This window comes from Carassius gibelio, chromosome B6 (assembly GCF_023724105.1).
Source record: "Carassius gibelio isolate Cgi1373 ecotype wild population from Czech Republic chromosome B6, carGib1.2-hapl.c, whole genome shotgun sequence".
Lineage (NCBI taxonomy): Eukaryota > Metazoa > Chordata > Actinopteri > Cypriniformes > Cyprinidae > Carassius > Carassius gibelio.
Window position 1 is genome coordinate 25190639 of NC_068401.1, and position 21890 is coordinate 25212528.

A 21890-nucleotide genomic window follows, 5' to 3' on the forward strand; every position below is an offset into this window, starting at 1 on the left:
ATGTTAAAAAACCTAATTCAGAAACAATTTCAATGCTTGTTGTCTCCAGGATGCTTGTCACAGCACTTACATATTGTTGCTCTTTTGCTGGTTTGATTGCTTTGATTGTCCTAATTTATAAGACACTTTGAGTAAAAGTATCTACTATACTATAAATGTCAATGCATGTATGTGCAAAACAAAGAATCTTTGAAGTTTTTAAAAAAGTTTAATAAATCATTTTTATTAACACATTACATACACTATTAAAAAAGTATGAGGCAATCATTTTAAAGTGCAACATCCCTTGGCTGTTTCTTAGCGTTAGGTATACTTGTACCTTTAAACTTCATATAAAGTACCTTTAACACTGTTAATATCAAACAAGTTTTGCACTGCTGTCCCTGAATGATCACTAAGCCTGAGCTACAATAGATACTGGATATTACAATTATAAGGTACATTAATGTGAGGATGTTTTGGTATTGCTCTGCTGTATTTTATTATATCTCATCAGAATCATCCCAGTCGCTGACGGTCACTAAACTGCTCTTGAGAGTGCTACTGGTTCCTGTGTTTGTGAGGCCTGAGAAACACAAAGAAAGAAATCAGAATCACAGCTAGTCTTCACACTATAACTATTACTAATATATTTATTCAATTATTTCAACTTTTAAAAATTACGTTTGCTTAACAATTGTTTGGAAAATATGTACATTTCAGATTAAATAAAAACCTACAGGAGCCTTTCAAGCAATCTGAGTTTCTAAGATGTAAATTATTTGTAGCAATGATTTCTCATTAATAAAATATTTCAAGTTAATAATGAATTCATTGTACTTGTCTTCTGTCCTTTGGCCGCTGAGGAGCCCCACACACTGGTGCTGGTGTCCAGACTCTTGTCCAGGCTGCTCCTCATGGGTACGGGACATTGGCTGGGTTTGGTTACAGCGGGTATATCCTCCAGAGAGGAGATATCCCAGTCGTCATCATCATCATCTTCATCGGCATGCTGAAAGCAACAGGGCAGGACAACACGTTACAAATATAAAAGAGTTATAAAAAAAAACCTTAAAGGGAATACCCACCATTTTTGAAGTCTACTGCGCTTACTAAGACTTCATATTTTTGATTAGAAATCAATAAAAACTACTGTAAAATACAGTATTATTGCAATTTAAAATATGTTTTCTATTTTACATTTAATTAAACTTTTAGTAATTTTGTCATTTTTACTACTTTTTGTTCAATATCTATACAGTTTTCATTTTTATTTCAGTTAGTTTTCTTTAGTACATCGAGTCAAACTAAATAGAAATATGAAATGTTGCCTTATCAACTAGCTGAAATATAATAACTTTTTAAAAAGTTTTTGTATTTTATTTTGGTTCAGTTAACATTTATTGTACTAACATTTATATTGTAAATAGTTACATTTTTTCATATCATAAATGTATTTATTGTTACTTTTGAAAACTCTATGCATCCTTGCTGAATAAAAACATTAATTTCTTAAAAACTTACAAACCCCAAACATTTGAGCAGTAGTGTATATCTACAATATTTACTACAGTCATGCTGATGAGCTGTATTACCTGAACGAATAAGGGTTGACTGTATTTTTTATCAATAATCTATGTTATTATTTAACCCTCCTTAACATGCGGTTTCTCAATAAGAATTTAATTAAATGCCAAAGTACTTCATATAAGTTTTGAAATGTTCCACCTGTTCTGTTCTGGTAGATTACAATATCACATTTGTTTACCTTTGCATAATGTAAACGTCTGTATCTGTTTAAAGCAGCAGGTCTCACCTTCAGCTCTTTCTTTGCATCTTGCTTTATATTTTTGACAGCTGTTGGCTTTTCAAGCATAATATTAACACCCCCAGCTGGTTTCTTTGGGCCTTGAGCTTCCAGCTGTTTTTCAAGGCTTTTGCTCAGAGTTTTGACATTACCTACAGAAAACACACACACAAACAATACAGATTTGTAACATTTGTGTTTCTAGTTCATTACAACAACTCCACACCGTCCTAAAAATAGCAGCGAGTCTTACTGTGAGTAATCTTCTCCATGTTTCCATTCTGGTCAGTGTGTTTGTGCAGCTGTGAGAGGTTGATCTCCACCATCTCGCTGCCGTCGGTCCACTCGCTGTCGCTCTCGCTCAGAGCCGTGAAATCCGTTCTGTCTGCATTGATCACAGCAGCATCGGAGCGCACTGCAGGAGTGTGAGGGGTTTTAGCAGTCTGGGCCTTGACAGTGGTGCTGTTGACCAGAGCGGATTTCTTCTGTGTCTGAGGGATTTCTTCTTCAGACGATTCCTCTTCCTCAGATGATTCTTCATCAGAGCTGAATGGAGGAGTTCTGCAGACGAGATGCAATATGCACATTCACACAACCCAGAAAAAGGCATTGTGCAAAATATCACCAATTGATAAAGTGAGAACATAATAAAAGCAGTGATCAGTTCACTTCTGTAATGTGACACTTGATTATCAGTGTTGTAATTTTAGGTTACACTTTATTTTATGGTGTCCTTTTTACTGTGTAATTATACATTTAAATACTGAGTAATATTATTTATCTGCATGCACTTACTATACGGTTACTTGCATGTAGTTATGCATAATTAATTGTTATTATAGTAGTAAGTACATGTAACATTTGTTAATTAAAATATACATTAATTGAAAATAAAATATAAAAAACTTTATTTTGTTTATTTGTAACATTTGACAAAAAAAATTATTTAGATTAATTGAAGTACTAAAATTATTAAAATAATTACAATAATAACTAAAACATATATGTAAATGACTAAAAACTAACTAGGCACATTTAAAAGAACAAAAACAGATTAATTAAACATTCATTAAAAATATTATAATTCAAACAAATTTAAATTATTACAAATACTATAATTGTGCATTAATAATACTAAAATAACACTGTTGATTGGACATGCTTAAATAATAATAAAAAAAAACATTATGCCCTACCAAGCTTGGATATTTTATCAGAAAACAATTAAAAGATAATAAATACATAATAAAACATATATTGTGCATTATTATGAATATACAAATATAAATAGAGTTTGTTTAATTTTTCAGCTTCAAAACACTCCTACTTTCATGAAGGCCAGAGTAAACGCTGCTGTACCTGTGATGTTGTAGCGGTGTGGAGGTCTTGAGCAGGGGGCTGGTTCTGCTGCGTGGAGCTGCTTGTGGGGTGTGCTGCTGTTTAGGAGCAGGGCCTGACTCCACTCGAGTTACTGCAGATGGAAAGCTGCTAGATCTGGGTCTGGACTGAACCACTGCAAGAGAATAATGCAGAAATCTGCTCTACTGTCTACATAAGCCTTCTAATGCAGCATCCTGACTGAAACAGAACTCATGCATGCCACAAAAACCTGAATTAAGGGAGCAACAAAACATCCACACAAATACAAAGCACTCACAAAAACTGGGGGAAATATTGCATTGTTTAAATGTTAGATACTAGCTTAATATATTAAACAGTATTCCACATTGTTATTTGTCAGTGTTATATTCATGTCATTTAAATATTATTATAGTTTTATAAAATTTTAATTCATTTTTATTTATTTTTTCATCACTTTTTTATGTGTCTAAATAGCATTTATTAATTATTATTAAATTTTTAGTGTTAGTTACTTTAGTACTTAAACTAAGCAACAACTGTAAAAGGCAAAAATGTTTAAATGGTTTCAGTTTTAGTTAATGGTAATAAACACGTTGGGAATAGACATAAAACAAATATATTTAAACCCGTGTTCTCAGGCGATTCCTGACCTTGTTCCTGTTGTTTGGGTTTGGCTGGCCACTGCGTGTTCCTCTCCTTCACTCTCTGCTCCAGTTTATGGCTGATCTCTTTCAGAGCCCTCTGATACGCTGGATCCTCTTCCTGTCTCTTCTGACGATCAGTTACAACCTGGGTCATGGTGCTCTTAAACGCCCCTTTAGAGAGACCACTGACTCCCTGAACAACATGATAGACACTGAGCTTATACAGGCTTCTCAACTGTATAATCTATTAAATATATTTTGGCCATAAGTTATTTTGTAATGCAGGCTGACTCTCTTACCTTGATGCCTAAGCTCTGCAGTCGATCTTCAAGGTTCTGCTGAGCTGCCAGACACATGTCTCTCCTTAAACCCGGGTTCTTCAACAGCTCCTGCACTTCCTGCTGCCATGACCGGCTCTCAGTGTGACCTTCAGAGATGCTAGAGGAATCTGAATATATAAGACGAATGATCAAGGTAAGTGGCACTCACCATGTTGGATGACACAAGCTCTAGAATACATTTTCTGCTACTCTACAATTGCAGTGGCAGATGTTGCCACTCATTAACAAAAAAGCAATTTAACATCATATTGGAAAATACTCTTATAGCCTAAAACAGATGGACATCATTGCTCTAGACAAAGTAAAACAAACTAAAAAGTCCTGTCATGCTCACCAAGGCTTTGATCAAAGATATAATAAAGTGTGAAATTTAAAATCACATTTTTACAAACTTTAAATGAAGAAAAATTCGAAATGAAAATGACTTTTAGATTTTTCAAACCCATATACAATGGAGAATACAAGCACTTAAAATACATGCTCATTTACTGTATCTTCACAATGAAATGTCCTTTCTCTTGCTCTGAGCTGTCCACTGATTACATGCATGCTCATGAAGTTTAGTTTGGCATGCTCAGCACTGAACACGCAGACGGACGTGAGCATGCCACAGACGACTACACTCAATCACTCCACTGTGTTACCTTTCTCCTCCTCAGACAGCTCCACTATAGGATTCAGTTTATGGACTGAGCTGAACTGCTCTAATAGGACAGTGCAAAGAGGTCAGAGAAGAGTGCAGGGGTTATGGATGGACATTCAATTCTAACCCTCTCATTTTGCACTTATATACCCCATACTGACCGCATGCTGATTAAAGACCCCATTACATCATGTGTCTGTTAGTTACATGTACAGTATGTTCGATTTGAAGCCATCTCTATGCTAGTGAACATCAAAAACACAAAGTTAACCTTCAGCAGACATAAACTGCAGTTCAGAGGTTTGGGGTCAGAAAGTAAAAATGAAAAAAGTGAAGCATTACACTGACCACATGTGACAGTTAAGACATTAATAATGATACAAACCATTTCAAATTCAAGCAAATGCTGTGCTTCCTATTCTGAAAAGAATCATGGTTTCCACACAATTATTAAGCCACTGAAACGATTCTTGAATACTCATATATACTTGAATAATTCTTGAAATCAGCATATTATAAGTATTTCTGAAGAATCATGTGACACTGAAGACTCTATTAATGAAAGCTTTGGCATTAGGAATAAATTACATTTGAAAATATATTAAAATAGAAAACTGTTATTTTAAATTGTAATATTTCACACTATTACTATTTTTACTGTAATTTTTAAATCAATGCAGCCTATATGAGGAGTCTTCTGTTGAAAACATTAAAAATTTGGCTGACCTCAAACTCTATTAATGAAAGCTCGTCAACTAATATTTCTGTCCTCACTGACAGTGAATTGCTGAACAAAGCAACAAAGCCAATCAGAATATATTTAATGTTTAAAATACACCATGATTTTGTACTAATGAGATTTGATGCTATGAAGAGGAAAAAAACTAAATTTTGTTCATTGTTCTGATCTTGTTTTTGGTAGTAAAGAAACATGTAAATCCTTTGTTCCATAAGCCTGATACTACAACATACAAAATATTTGATAGTTGCAGTAGGTTATGTATCTTTGAAGAAATTGTATTTCTTTTTTGAAGATTTATCACATCGATATTATTTTCACATTATCTAACACCATATTATGCAGGGACTTACCACTGAGCACCACTTTAGCTTTAGTCTCTGGAGCCAGGGCAGCAACCGCTGAAACCAAAAATATCAAAAACAATTGTTCTTTTTAATTCTGAAGAAAATTCATTTAAGAAGTTGTATTACGTTTGCCCGAAAATATATAGTCTACATACCTTCACGCTGTACTGATATTGCTGGAGGCTTTGACGAGATCTGTTTCATCTGTCACATAAACAAAAGAGCAACAACAACAAAAAAACCGTCAGCAACACATTATCTGAGCTGTCACTTCAAACTTATGTTGCACTAAAAGAACAACCTGCATAATGAGGAGCTGACAACACAATCAGTGTGATGATAATTCCCACCCATACACTCCTTCAACACGAACGGTTATGCTGTGGGCTTCTGCGCTAATACAGGAAATCCTGAACAATCGAGCCTCTTCCTGTGCTAGGATACAGTACTGACCTGCTTGTTTTGGGAGGAAATAACCTGCTGTTGCTCCTGCAGCCTGTGGCTCAGCTCCAGCACCTGTCGTCGTGATTCCTCCCGTCCTTCTGACACAGCCGAGCGCAGCTTGAACAGCTCCTCCTGAAGCTGATGGAACCGATATAACAGATATGTTGTGGATATATGAGCGATTTCTGTATTTAAACTGCTACATGAGGTCTGTGAGACCTACCAGACTTTTTTCACTGTCATGTTCCTCCTTTATTTTTTGCATTTTCCCTGCCCACTTCACCTCCTGAGTAAAAACAAACATCAGCTTTAAACCTTCTGTAATCTCCATTCTAAAGTGTGGTGAACTGGACTGTCCCAAATCAAATGAGTGTTGTATCTCTTACTTGTTTGTGAAGTTTTTGTTGAAGTTTAACAACTTCCTGCCAGTGTTCATTAATGGGCTGTGTCTGTAACGGCTGCACACATTCCTGCATATTTTTCTGCTGTAATTTTAGCAGCTCCTGAGGAGAGGAAAGCACCAAAATAATGCCATCTCAGTATAATCACACCACATAATATCAATCCTTCTATAAACGTTTGCATTGTATGATCAATGTATTTTGTCCTTTACAACCATGTTCATTTAAATCCAGCAAATTTGGAAATCCAGCATATAGTATTATAAATATTATTATTGGATGTTATTAATTTTGAGCAAGAGAAGGTTGAGTAAATGAAATAAAAACACACTTTTTCTAGGTTTCTGTTCTTTTGATGCATTGAATCCATGTCCCGCTGGCAGGCTTGCTTGACTTCATCTATTTTGCTGTTCATCCGCATCTTCTCTTCTTCTTTCCATATTTCCAGTTGTCTCTTAAACTCTTCCTGCCTTTGAATGAGCTCTTTCTCCTGGAGAAAATAGAGCATGGCATACTTATTTCAAATAACAAAACATTCTATTTAAAACATAGTGTCTCTTTTGTCTCCTTTAACCTGTTTAGCAATGCAGTCTTTCTGCTGTGTCTCCATTTGGGATGTGACCAGGGTCAGCTGCTCCTGTAGTTTGTTGATTTCCTCTTGTAACTTCATGGTCTGAATTTTTTTCTGATTATCAGTTATCAGTTCTAGAAAATATGAGATGCTGTTGTTAACTATACTGAATGTGCACTCGTAGTGTACTTTAATGGCATCAAATGATGTGATTTCCAAGCTCTTGGTGCATGAAGAAGATCTGTAAAGTTGCACAAAGACTAAAGTCTCAAATCCAAAGAGATATTCTTCATTAAAGTTAAGACTCTGCCACGGCCCCTAAAACAGCTCATTCAAACACCCCCCCACATATCTACGTCACTATGCAAAAGCACTTTATTTGGCCTTCCGAAAGTAGATGCATTTAGGAATTTTTAAGATTACTTACAACAGAACAGCAACGCATTTTATGGACGACTGTTCCGTGAACCGAGGAGAGGACGTCATTCTGACTTTGCTACGACAATCTGGCGCTTCTGAATCAGCTATTGTAAGTATGTTTTGTTATCATTTTAAGTATTTGCTATTGACTGGTCAAATGCAGAGTTTTGCGTGTTGTGTGTATGTAAATGCACGTCTGTGTGTGTGTGTGTGTGTGTGTGTGTTTGAGGACAGGGTCACACAGTGGAGTCAGCTGTTTTAACCGTCCATGGCTTGTGTACTGTAAACACATACGAGCTTCATCACTGTGTCTGTCACGTGACTCTGTTCCTCTTTCTGGCTTGAACTGATGGTAAAACTAAAGACATTATTAACTGTATTTACATTTATTTTGAAAGCTGAAGCTTGCAATTATGGAAAGGAGCGTTACATTTCCGATGAGTGCTTGCTGTGTTCGGCCAATCACAATGCACTGGGTCAGTTGGCCAATCAGAGCAGACTGCACTTGTCAGAAGGAGGGACTTTGTAGAAATGATGCGTTTGAGAGGGGCAGGGCATAGAGGACCTAATATACTGTATTTGAAAGATAATGTGTTTTTTGAACATTAAAGCATGTCAACATATTCTGTTACACCAAATACACAAAACAAGGATCTTTAAAAAAGCATCATATGACCCTTTTAAATCTTAAAGAGTGTACTTAAAGTGTACTTAAAGAGAAATTGTTTAATAACTGAGTTAATGGAAGTAGAATTTGTAAAAGTTTTTAAAAATCACAATGTTATAGTATTTTGTCATGCTTTACAGAAGTACTGTACTTAATTTGATGTGTTGACTGACATATTAAAGCACATGTTAAATAGTAGATTAGAATTTTTATCTGTAATGTGCCATTTTATATTAAGTTAATATATTTTAAATCTACTAAACTGCAACTTTATCATTACAAAGGCATTATTACAAATACATTTATATACATTATATTCAAGTTTCTTTCAATTAACTTTAAGTAATATTTTTTTAATGTATTATAAAAAAATATAAAACATTTTTACTTAATTGCAATTAAAACGCAGTTGCCTGAATACAATACATTTAGTTTGCATTTACGTTTATTCTTTAAAAATTTATATTAAAATTTAAATTAAAATTAAAATTTATGCATTTAGCAGACGCTTTTATCCAAAGTGACTTACAGTGCATTCAGGCTATACATTTTTACATATCATGTGTTCCCAGGGAATCGAACCCCCAACCTTGCGATTGCTTGCTTGCTCTACCAGTTGAGCTACAGGAACACATATTATTTCCAATAAGTGCTCTTTAATAGCATGCTAAAATGTGTACTTGCAAAATACAACAGAAACACAATGTGAAGTGATTCAGCACACAGTTTTTACTCACTGATGTCAGACTCCGTTGGATGTCTGCGCTGCATGTGACTTTGCAGGAAAGAGGCATTCATGAAGGCTTTCTCACAGTGTTGGCACTGAAAGGCAAACAAAATCAGGGGCCTGATTAATTTACATGACACAAAATCTGTGGAGAATAATACAGATAATTTATTCTTTAGGTAAGGCTGAGTAAATGATGACAGAATCTTTCTTTTTCGGTGATCTAAAAAGCAAATGTTCCTGGGAGAATCGTTGCTGAAGGTCAAAGTGAACACGAGCCCTGCTCAGGTGATGTGCAGGTGTCTGTGCAGCTCAACACAGCTGTCACTCACACTCCACTCACCAATAATACCAAGAGACAATGTGGGCACGTTGCCATGGAAACACATGGTGGTGCAGGGGTGATGTCACATCTTTTCCCTGCTCGGATCTCTCGCTCCAATTCGTGGATATGTGGGAAATCCTCAACACTGCACATCATACACCACATTTAGCAGCCAAAACGCCTGTCTGGTACTCTCAAGCAGATTTAACCACACTGCCACTGATACCCATCACAAACACACGCACTGTGTTTGCCTTTCTTTTACAACAAGACAGGGAAGACTGTCTCCGTTAAACTCCCACTGTGTGACCTAATTGCATTGCTGCACTAACATAACTTCCCAAATCAACTGTGAAATGCAATTATGTGTTTAGGATCCATTGGTGTCAATCCGCAGCCTCAGCAGGTGTTGAACCGAGACCAAGACAGTGGATTACAGAACTGGAGGAACCTCTAGAAAACTGGGTCCAATTTCACATCAAAGTCAAAGGAAAAAAAGATTTTCCAATTAGAAAATTACGGTTATTGTAAGACCAATACCAAGACCAGTGACATTCTACTTTTTTGTGAAAAAAATAAATAAAATGCAACTTATTTATTTATTAATTTTTTCTTAGGGGGAAATTGATCAGATCCAGCTAGGTAATCACTTCATTAATCATGGTTAAAATCACTTGATCCTGAATTAAACTGTACACCATGAGCATCGCTTTCATTTCGATTCTGCTGTCAGGTGCCTGTGCTTTTCCTAGCAACAACATGAAACACCTGGTTTTGCCTTGACAACAGCTGGCCGAAATCAGGGCCAAATGAGCAAACAGCTGATAAAGCCATGGTACAAACACTGAAATGTTTCTAAAAGCAATGCAACATGCAATTTTATTTCATTGATGAGATGATTGGGAGGGGATGATGGGCATGATGGGGGATGGGTGCTTAGATCGGTTTCCTCCACTTAAGGCTCTTTTATAAGAGCAGTACAAGTCATCGTCACCAGCCGACACCATCTGCTCCACTCTCCAAATCCTGAATGCTGTGTCCAAAAAGCACAGTGTCTGGTGATTAGCTAATCCTGATTATGGACTTAAAAGTGTTGACATCACCTCATTTAGAATGAATACTAAATTCAGAATGTCTTCCAACAAAAAACCCCGACCCTATAGGTTGTTTGTACAAGCTCCTTATTACAACCTACATTTACGTCTTAAAATAAAAAATAATGACAGTGTCGTTTTGCATCTGTCGTCATGAAATGACGTATTACTGTACTTATTTAAATGTAATTTGCACATATTTTACTAGGTGGCTAATTCATATGAATTTGTACGAATGACCACACCTAACCCCGCCCCTAAACCTACCCTCACAGAAATCATCATTGACATTTTATGAGCACACGTGTCCTCTGGGATCAAACCCATGATCACATGATTGCACATTGTCATATAAAGTGATGCTCTACCAACTGAGCTATATGAAACCTGACATACAGGGAAAACTGTATATATTCTATATATACAATATATTCTCTGAAGAGCTGTATTTGAGGGATTTGGCCAAATGACCTATGCAGGTGTATTGGTTTTAGGACATTTTGCATAAATCACTAGGGATGCACCTAAATAAAAATTCTTGGCCGATACCGAAAACCGAAAAAGAGAAAACCAAGGCCGAAAACCGAAACCGAAACACCGAAAGAAATTATGCCAATTATTAGTACCATTGCATTTATTGCTATGACCGTGTACTAGCTTTACTAAAATTAAGACATTGCAATTGCATAAATTAATATTAAAGTTTCAAAGATAATTACAATTTAATAACTTATTAAAAAAAAAAACATAAAAATACATAATTACAAATGATGCAAATATTTATTAAGCACATTGCAACAATGCACAGTATAAAATAAAATTCAAACTAAAAATGTATCCCACTCATGTGTATATTTAATAATAATGTACAGGCCTACTGGCCTGCAGAAAGGTTTTAAAATGAACAGTTCTCTCATAAAAACAAAGTGCATTCAGGTGAAGTGCATTTGAAATTGTTCTCTGTAGGACTAGAAAGTGCATCACTTCTCCAGTATAGGCAAGAAGGTTGTCTCTTCTGGGGATGGGGACTTCAGACAGTTAACCATCTAGCTGTTGTGTGTGTGTGTGTGTGTGTGTGTGTGTGTGTATATATATAATATATATATATTAGTAGCCTAAGAACAAAATAGCCAACGTATTATTATTATTTGAGGCACTTTCTTGCAGAATTTCACTTAACATATCAGACAACGAGGGTGCATGCCACTCATCTGGTGCAGAGACGAGTCTTTTCTGCGCTTGGCGCTTCTCAGTCTCCACACGGGTTCTCCGCATCCAGCGCGACCTGGATCATTTCTCGTGCGCGCTGCCTTATTTCCGCATCCAAGTAATGGTTTTAGAATGCGGATCAAGCACATTCGCGATGAAGTGCAGAGGATCCGAAAAGATCTCAATGAGACGTGTGCTAACAGACTCTATAAGACTGTACTTTTCTTTGTTTTTACTTCGTGGTCCGTCTTAATCTCTTTGTTAGGAGACGCTTTAGTGCTGCGAATAAAGGAATACGAAGAGAGAGAATGTTCTCACTGGTGTTAAGTGAATTTCGCGTGGAGCTCGTGGTCTGCGTTATGCACGTGCAGGTCGCGGTTTCTGTTTGCGTCATCACAACATTTCGGCCGTGTTGTTTCGGTGATAAAAGTCTATCGGCCGAAAACCGAAAAAGTCATTTTCGGCCGAAAATTTTCGGTGGCCGAAATTTCGGTGCATCCCTATAAATCACATACATTTACTTGAAAAGAAAAGCACATACTGCACTAGTCATGGTAAAGAACTTACTTTTAAAGATGCCATAAAACCAAAATATTTAGTTTTCTTACTTTTAGTCCATGTCTGGTAGCTTTAATGCCATCTATATGCAAAAAATACTCCTAAAATGTGTTTATATTTTTACTTTTTAACAGATATTCACATTAAAAACCTACATGTTTTGTATTATTCACACAGTACTATAGTATTTATTTATATGTAGAATTTTTACATTTTTATTTATTTTAATAATTTTGCAATATGCTTTCATAATTTTTTTTAGTTTTTTTAAGTATCTTTGTTTAGATTTAATTACTTTTTTAGTCATTTTAGTCCTTACGATGTCTTTTTTAGAAATGGCCTTCTAACTAACAACTAACAGAAATAAAGTCATTTTAAGGATTTTATTTCTGTTAGTTGCAAGGGCATTCCTAATTTCCGTTTCAGTTTTTCAAGTTTATGTTTCTCATCTAATCTTATTATTTTATTTCAGCTTTATGTCACTTCAGATCAGTGATCAGAGCACAGTACGCGAACTGGGATTCAGCCTTAATGTTATGCCTTCACACTGTCAACTGTGAGAAAAGCACACGTTATATTCACAATGAACTGTGAGACGGGTGGAATAGAGTCTGGCCTTGAGGGGGAGGTGACAGGGACAATGAAAATGCTAATACAGTCATTCACACTCCACCACGGGGCTGTACAGACCTTGTGGTAATTGGCACCGATCCCCGTGCTGAACATGGCTTGCTGAGAGGCTATGATCTTCTTCCTCTGCTTCAGTTCCTCCTTTAGTGTCTTGGCTTCCTGGGTTTTTTTCTGCAGCTGGACGCAGAGCTGCTCCTTCTCTTGCGCCTGCGTCTGAAGCCTCTCCTCGGCCGCCTGCAGGCTGATGCTGAGGCAGTCCTGGGAGTGCAGCAGGTACTCCACGGTCAGCTGGGCTAGCCGGAAGAGCTTAATAAGAGCCGGGTCCACGGGGCTCTGACAGCGCCGGCAGCGCTCGCCCTCCACACTGCAGAACGTCACCTCTGTGATGTGCTCCTGTAGAGCGTGGAAGTCCAATTCAGAAGCCACCCGGTCCACATCCACGGCGTTGATCCGACGCCAGTCCACTTTCTCACACCGGGCTCTGAACCTGAAGGGCGGAGGGATGCCGGCGGCTCCGGAGGATGTAAGCACTCTGGACATGGGGGATGCGGCTGGTCTGCTCTGGCTGCCGGATGAGGGCTGACTCCGAGGAGAGCTCAACAGAGACGGGATCCCTGCTGAAGAATGGGTCCCCGGGGGATCTGACGGGTACGGGTAGTAAACATTGTCATAAAACGGCTGCAGGGGGAAACAAAGAGCTAGGTGAAAAAATAGCCATTTCTGATTAATAAACCAGCCCATTTCTCAAGGTCACGTGTTTAAAAACATTCCTGATTGATTCCACCACTGCAAGCTAATCATTACCAGCTAACAGCAACAACACAAGCAGGTCCACATGACTACGAGCGTTCATTAAACAGGTTACATGCGGGAATAAAACGGTTAAACCGTCGATATATGTTGAATTACACCTTTTTCGCTGATTCGTGCTGTCGCTTGCCTCCTTACCATCTTGCTGTTTTTGTGAAGTCTTGATGAATGGTCGGAGCAGTTTCAAGGCGTCTTGTGCGTTTCTATGGAAACAAGAGCGCGTGTCCCAGTTTGCACAGCACACACTGCACGAGAACAGAGAGGAGGAGAAGCACGTGGATGTTAAAGGTCTTTTACATGATTTTACCTGCTATTTGTCATTTAAGAGAGATAATTTTTTATCACGTATTATTTCGTAAAATTATTATTTATTTTTTTGATCTTAAACGGTTTTCTTTTTCTAAAGGATATATTACTAATAATCAGATTGTTGTTTATTTACAATTATTATTGTATTATCCCACACTAACTACTTACTTCACATATAAGGTACATGTTTCTTGTTCATGACTACGTTTGAAAACTGTTTAAAAGGAATGGAAAGCGAATATACGAGCTAAATGTGCATGTTCGCCTTATTACATTTTAATGCTATCTCCTTTAATATTTTTTTATTCAGATATATAAATACTTCAAAGAAAATGAAAAGTATTTCTGCATTGTGAGATACTATTACTTTCATTTCATTTTTTAATTTAATTTTATTTTTTTATTTACGGCGGCAAATACTGCCCCTTTAGTATTCTGTAATATATCACTATTTTTTTCACTTTACAACAATACAGTGATTAAACTGGGTACTTAAAATTTGTAGGTTTAATGTCACAACGTAACATAATTTTTTTTTTCTTTTAGGTAAATATTAATATCTTAATGATTTTAAACAGGCTTCATTGCCTTCATGATAAATATAAAGTATATGTAAGTTATGTATGTATTTATTTTACTTTTTTCGTTTGAGAATGAAATGTGGCCTGGATGTTCTTTACAGATCTCATGAGATTTGACCTTTTTCCGTCATACAGACTCTGAAGGTCTCTCTGTCTAGACTAGACTAACGTTAGAGCATTTCAACAGTCTTCTTCTCAGATTACTGCCCCTTTAAAACATCTCAAGTTGGGACAAGCTCAGTTAGGAACAAAAGGGTGACTCGTGCACGAGAACGGTACAGAAATATTGCTTAAACCAGAAGACAACGTCTACATTTCAATTCAATACAACGAAGTGAGGAATAAATATAAAATAAAGTTAGTTTTCGTCCATTTCCGGCAAACCAAAGAGTTTTGGAGACTCTCAGTCATCGCCGAGTAACGGGAAGAACAGATGCAATGGCTCTTACCTCTCGGCGAAGAAGTTTTTTGCAAACAATCCGTGCAGAAGTACGTCAAAACCTGGCAATCCTAAAATCCGCTTCAGTCCTGCGCTGCGAAGAAAACAAACGATACACGGTTTTGGTGAACTTTAACACATGCAGGAACAAACCGATTCCCCCAAAAGTGTGAGAGCTCCAGAGCGCCGTGACGTCACACAGCGCATTCCTGGCGCGAGCCTCGTCTCATCTCATCTCCGGGGCTCGAGGAGGGGAAGGGCCTCGCAGGAGTCCCGCAGGGAGCATCCACACACAAACCTACTGACGGTGGTGGGAAGGTTACTTTGCAAATATAAAAAGTTATGACAAGTTACCCTAATTAATATGTAAGTAGTGCAACTATTTAAATTACTTATTAAAATAATACAGGCCTATAAGTGATTACATTTGATTACTTTTCAAAATGTCTAATGTTTTCAGCTGTTAGTAATTTTCAAACATTATTTTTTTTTGTTTTTGGCTGCTACTATTGTGCTCATTTGTAAGTTGCTTTGGACAAAAGTGTCTGCTAAATGACTAAATGTTAATGTAAAGCAGGTAGGGTTAACCTGCATATGCAAATCTTTGCATAGGCTATTAAAAAATAATAATAATAAATAAGAAATTACCATAACTTTTATTGACAATTGGGCTGTTCTTTTGTGCGATAAAGCTACAGATATTAAGAAATATTCAACTTCAACTTTATTAATACCGGATTATTTACACAATAATATGAAATCTAAAATGATGCCTGAAAGGAACTTAATGTGAAACCAGATGGAAATAAATTTGAATTCATGAAAGGATGGAATCTGACAGGATTAAAATAAAGAGCTACAGGTTTGCTTTTGCTAAGATTACAGAAAAAATGTCAAGTTCATTCTTCTAAATTGTGAAATAAATTGGTTTAAAGTGAAACAAAGCAACTAATACTTCAATGCTTCAAAATATAAAATGTCACCTATATCATCATATATTAAGATTATTAATATGGTATAGTCTATATGTATGTGTGTACATATAAAAATACACAAAATAACAGGAACGAGCATAGGCTATACATGCACATATTGATATGCTCTTAAGAATGATACTCATTTGCTTTATGCATTTTGACTAAGCTATACTTTGTTTCATACTAATATAAGAGTACAATTTAAAATATAAAAGTAAAGATTACAATCCATCATACTATCTACAGTTCAACACTATTCTGTGTTCACGTTGGAGACCAAGTGAGTATTTCTTAGTGGATGTCGCCATCCAGTGGTATTTATTAGACGGTGCTTTATTAGCGCGCAGGTGTGAAGAACATTTCCAAATGCTCAAATAATCTCATTTGTAGTATCTGTCATTTTATTGAGCTTTCTTAGATGTATTTACAATCTCCTGGTGCTTCCCATTAGTCTGTTATATATAATTGCAGTAGGCTATACACAGAGGAATGCACAGATATTAGTGTTTACACCAGAGTGCAAACAGAATAGAATCCTGAAAGGCCATGAAAAGATTTTGCATGCTGCTGTTTTCAGCCGGGTGCAAATAGCATTTATTTTCAATAGGCTTATATAGCACCAAAAGCTTTTAGTCTTAATAGGCCTGAATCATAATGAGACTATTGCTTGATATTGTACGTGGAATTAAATGCATTTTCAATTAGTGAGCATTTAGAAAGCATTTTAGGCTATTATACGTGTGTGTTATGATTTGGATATCTCATGATTTATCTTGAGTTAGAGGTTGTGCACTACCAAATCACAACCAATACACACACACACACACACACACACACACACACACACACACACACACACACACTGTTTATGTTTATATATTCCAAAGGATCAAAGGACAAGATTTTAGTAATGTTTAAAATATACATTTATTAAATTGACTTCTATCTAAAGATTTCTATCTTACACAAATACTGAATTTGAGAAAATTTATTACAAATGATTAGCGTTAGAGAGACACTCAACAAGTGCCTTTTCTCGAAGATAAATATTTTCTTTGGTATCAGAGTAACATTCTGTACATTAATATCTCTGTAGTAACATGATATATATATATATATATGTATATATATATATATATATATATATATATATATATATATATATATATATATATATATATATATATATATATATACCTTTACAGCATGTTCATTTCTACATTCACTAGTACATTTTAACAATTTAAGAAATATAAATTAACATCAGTTAATGTATTAGGAAGGAACACGATTTAACAATGATTAACAGTAAATTAATAAATTAATCTAGATTAATAAATGCTGTAAAATAATTGTAACATGGTGTGATACCGTTTCTTTAAACACTGGATTAGACAGCTGAGTCTATGGGGGGCAGGCTGGGTCTAACAGACTGGCTTTCTTGTGTTCCTCTCCTCCCTTTACTCGCTCTGGTTCCTCTGCTCTCTCTGTATGATTGGTGTGAAGGAGGGATGATGACTGTGGTGGGTCTGGACGAGCCCGGCAGCATGTATGTCCGTCTGGTGCGTGCTGTCATGTAGGTTGGGGGTTTTCTGGGTTGTTTATTAAACCTGAGTAAAAGACAGAAGAGTTGTCAATGTACTACATATTCATTAACATTTTTATATTATTATTGTGCTTATTTCAGTGTAGATATATACAGTGCAACAAACCAGACCTTTTAGGGAATGACTCTCTCCAAGAGAAATAACACATGACTGCACTTCCACAAATAAGCAGACACGAACCCCCCCAACCGATGAACAGAGCAGCACCGAGCTCAAACCTGAGAAACAAAAGTTTTTTATTTTTTTAAATAACATTTTCAATGTAATGCTAATGGTAGGCCTACTATGACTTCTAATAAGGCAATGAAAACTCACTGTAAATCCTCTGTAATTGTGACAATTAAAATACAACAGTAAATTACACTCACTTAACTCTAGGGGTCTTTAGAGTCACAAAAATACACAAAACTACTACTTTAAGAGCCCATAACTTACCAGCTACATTTTATACATGGTACTTTTTTTTAGGTTCACAGCTGATTAGAAGGCGATTGATGAATAACTAAAATTGTAATAATTACATAAAATATAGATTTGAAACTATACAAAATGCCAAATTTAAGTAAAATGCTGAATTCAAATTTAATTAAATGATGAATAAATTTTCCATTTCATTGAACATAGCCTAAGACTGATGATACACAGGGCCACTTTTTGAGCAATTTTGCTGGGCAACTTTTTTTTGAGTAATGTTGCTTGTGCACTTTCTAATTGAGAATGGGTAACAAATGTCTATCTGGATACTTTAGATTGGCCGTGGGCCCTGTGTCTCACCTGGTTGCCTGTTGACGACAACATTTACCAAAGTAGCCCGGCAACATTGCTCAAAAAGTTGCCCCGTGTATCATCAGCCTAAGTCTATCACACTATGTCCACAGCCATTTATTTTGCAATATAGGCTTATACTTTTTTCTCTACAGTCTGTCTGCAAAAAAATTATTGTGTCACTGGCTTTCTGCATCTCATGCAATGAGTTCAAAATTTAATGTAAAAGGGACATAATTAATTATTAATTTTGTTTGAATTACTTACTTAGAACTACACAATTAATCGAATTTCTAATCGCAATTACAATTATGGATGCCACAATTACGCAAGCGTTCAAAGCGGAAATTAATTGTTCAAAGTCCATTTACGTTATTGTCTATACTTAATATGCATTTTTTTGCTTTCTACATGTTATCTTAAGGGTTTCTCCTATTATTTTAATTTTAGTTTTAGTATAACTTAATAATACTAGTATATTTTTACTTTTTATAATTTGAAGAAAGCAATCCGATGTATACTTGACATTTGAGGCTTAATAGCTACTATAGAAAAGCACTAAAAGTTTTTCAGTTTGTTTATTTTCATCAAACAATGGTATAAACATCATTCAATATAAATTGTGATAATCGTAATTAATAATCGCAATTACAATTTCAAGGGAATAATCGACAACTATGATATTTGACATAATCGTGCAGACCTATCTCTACTGCCACCTTTATTTATTAATTTGGTTAGATTAGTTATTAAGTTAGCATTTTTGGACTTTTTAAAGTTACAAGTTTTTTAATCCAAAAGAGCAAGATATGCCCTTAGATATGTCATAACTAGTCCATCACTTATCTACTTCATAAAAATAAAAAAATCATTTACACAACTAGAACTTTTAAAATTAGACATACAGTATGACCAAAATAAAAGTAACATTTACGTACTTTAATTCTAAGAAATATGGATCCACAAACTCTGAACGCACTTTTTCTCCCCACCAGGAGTACACTATCATACCACAAAAACCTGCCAAACAGACACAGCAACACATCAGTTTATGATACTCAGTTTATGCGTAATGCAGAAATGTTCATGAAGAAAGGTTTGTACCAGATGCCATGTACGTCAACGCTGCTGCAAATGTAACTCTGGCGTTGGCGAGCTCAGAACCTCCGATTTTGGTACATTTCATCCCAATAAGAGCGAGAACAGCCCCCCAGAAGCCAAAGATCACAGAGACGACAGCCAGGGCCCTGGATACATGGAGGAAAACTAACAACCAGAGAGAGAGAGAGAGAGAGAGAGAGAGAGAGAGAGAGAGAGAGACTATTAATGATCCTGCAGTAACATGAAATCATGAAATAAGGCCAGATTTCTTCCTCACCAGGCAGGTCCATCATGGAGGGGTAGTATTTACAGTCAGATACTCCTGTGGTGTCTGCGACACAGTCCATCCAGAGGTTGGAATAGTAATCACCGGCGCTGAGAACCACAGACGCACTTTCTGAGACGACCCAGTACTCAGTGGCCAGAGTGGAACAATTCAGAACCCAGCCACACAGACAGGACACAAAGCAACCGATCTCCACATACATCACCACTGTTCGCTGCCTCATGCTGCCGGCTTAAAGAGCAGAGAAAGAAAATGTGTATGTGTGCAGACAAAAAGCTACGGTGAGAGCGGTGCGTGTATTTCTAAAAGGCTTCGAGTCAGTAATGAAATGAGATTAAGCACTGATGGTTGTCTCCTCCCGTTTTTGGAACCGTTTTTCTGCAGTTTACAGCGTGAAACTGGTAAAACGACATGGTTTGACCTCATCAGCAGTTTTCATTACCAGAGGGTATTCCCATGCTTACCCAGATTCCAAGTATTTCTAGGAAAATGGTTTTTAAAAAAACCTCCAATGCATTTCTCATGATCTAGAACAAGTGAAATTAAAGAACAAATTAAAGCCAATATGCCATGAAAACACAGCTTGTTTCTCAGTCAAAATGAATTATAAATTGAAATTAAACATTTTTGAAAATTAAATCAAATAGTGCTATACCTATAAAACTGACCAGATGAAGTTATGAAAGTAGAACGGATGTAATACAAACACTGCATTTGGATGCAATGCCAGTGTTTTTCTAGTATTATATATTTGCATTAATATTTTGAATTATATTATCATATATTACAATAATATGTTATAAAGATATATTATCTTTGTTTTCTGCCTTTGAAAACAAAATGTGTGCTAAATGACGACCTCTTGACCCAGTTTTTGTTGAAGCATTTATTGCTCATTGTACTTGTGATGATCTTGTTTGTACAGGTTGTCTTGTTTTTGAAATATAATCTCTGACAGAACATCAGCTGGTTACTGGGTATGAAGCATCCTGGGAATACTGAGAGTCCATTGTAATTAAGATACTGATCTAACATACAAAGTTTAAAATGACATGAAATGTATGCACTGTTTATGTATAAACAACATTCGGCTATTTCAGTGCAACCAGCATAAAATGAGAAAAATCTAGATAATTAAAGAAAGAGTCAAATAAAGGATGAGTCGGCTTAATGCTGATCTTCTGCAGATAAGCAATACATGAGGAGTATAAACACGTAGTCTGTACAACACGTTCAGCATTGCTCTGTTTGTTTTAATTAATGTATTCTGATGCACTGTGTTTTAATATTGTCTTCTGTTTTCAAGTAAAGTAAAAATTACAGTGGAGTGAATGCATGAAGATGTTTGCATTTGATCAGAATTACTGTTAGCGTGACATCTTCAGTTGATAAATTTTCTCTTAAACTGTTCAACATAATCTTTAAACTAAGTTTTGATGTCGAAGTTATGATACTGTAAGTAATAATTATGTAATACAAATCTGAAATTGTGAAATGAAAAGTCAGAATTGTCAGATAAAACATTTTTATGGCTTAAAAGTCACAATATGAGATAAGTGAACCATTAAAAGTAAAACTTATAAGATAAAAAGTCATGACAAAGGTTGATTTATGAGATACTAGCTTATGTCAGATGTCGTCAAAATTATATGGGAGCCCATTTCTGCCATAAAATGGTTAATCATCATTTATGACTCAAATAACATACTTACATAATTATCAAATAAAATGTTAAATTATTAGATAAACGTTCATAATTACGACATCAAAATTCTACATTAGGATAAAAAATGGATCATTATGATTTTTTTTGTTTTTTAATTTGTGTCTCATTGACCAGCTAGTTTCCAATACTCAAACAAATTAAGTTTATTTGAACTGTAAATACACGATTACGTGTTTCAACAGAGAATTAACCCTGATTTACAACTTTAATGATGATTTATTAACTACTTTTAAAGTTTAAAATAACCCGATTCTATTTGGCAACGCATGCCACATTAAACAAATACCGCCAGATGGCGCATTTCTGCTTCTGTTTTCTGTTTGATTCTATGTGCGCTGTCTTGTGTACTTTAATTTAAACAAAGTGATTATTTTCACATTA

The 21890-nt window shown here is 35.8% G+C and overlaps 2 protein-coding genes across 3 annotated transcripts; both read right to left on the reverse strand.

Annotated features, from left to right (window-relative positions):
* Nucleotides 1–188: 188 nt before the first annotated feature.
* dzip1 (DAZ interacting zinc finger protein 1) lies at nt 189–15689 on the reverse strand. Of its 2 annotated transcripts, none has more exons than XM_052558947.1 (18): nt 15058–15689; nt 13857–13963; nt 12969–13586; nt 9103–9187; nt 7282–7412; nt 7039–7197; nt 6693–6809; nt 6530–6592; nt 6316–6444; nt 6018–6066; nt 5869–5913; nt 4092–4240; nt 3799–3985; nt 3146–3299; nt 2040–2347; nt 1796–1938; nt 820–991; nt 189–565 (listed from the first exon to the last, which is right to left on the reverse strand). In XM_052558947.1, exons 2-18 carry the CDS (start codon nt 13857–13859, stop codon nt 483–485), a joined length of 2595 nt encoding a protein of 864 aa, XP_052414907.1. In that variant the 5' UTR covers nt 13860–13963; nt 15058–15689; the 3' UTR covers nt 189–482. The 2 variants fall into 2 exon arrangements, with proteins under 2 accessions (XP_052414907.1, XP_052414906.1); XM_052558946.1 differs by having other exon boundaries at nt 5869–5916; nt 15058–15688.
* A 1549-nt stretch (nt 15690–17238) lies between these two features.
* On the reverse strand, nt 17239–21613 carry cldn10d (claudin 10d). The gene is made up of 5 exons (XM_052558969.1): nt 19775–21613; nt 19501–19662; nt 19335–19416; nt 17742–17849; nt 17239–17634 (listed from the first exon to the last, which is right to left on the reverse strand). Exons 1-5 carry the CDS (start codon nt 20004–20006, stop codon nt 17415–17417), a joined length of 804 nt encoding a protein of 267 aa, XP_052414929.1. The 5' UTR covers nt 20007–21613; the 3' UTR covers nt 17239–17414.
* Nucleotides 21614–21890: the final 277 nt, after the last annotated feature.

Excerpts from the sequence above, each read along its gene's own strand:
- dzip1 (XM_052558946.1), bottom strand. Across the intron at positions 5,917-6,017 it reads AATATCAGTACAGCGTGAAG|CGGTTGCTGCCCTGGCTCCA; the intron begins GTATGTAGACTA and ends TTTTGGTTTCAG. Across the intron at positions 3,300-3,798 it reads ACCCAAACAACAGGAACAAG|TGGTTCAGTCCAGACCCAGA; the intron begins GTCAGGAATCGC and ends ATTCTCTTGCAG.
- cldn10d (XM_052558969.1), bottom strand. The coding sequence starts at position 20,006 with ATGAGGCAGCGAACAGTGGTGATGTATGTGGAGATCGGTTGCTTTGTG. Across the intron at positions 19,663-19,774 it reads CTCCATGATGGACCTGCCTG|TTTTCCTCCATGTATCCAGG; the intron begins GTGAGGAAGAAA and ends TCTGGTTGTTAG. Across the intron at positions 17,635-17,741 it reads AGAGAGTCATTCCCTAAAAG|GTTTAATAAACAACCCAGAA; the intron begins GTCTGGTTTGTT and ends TCTTTTACTCAG.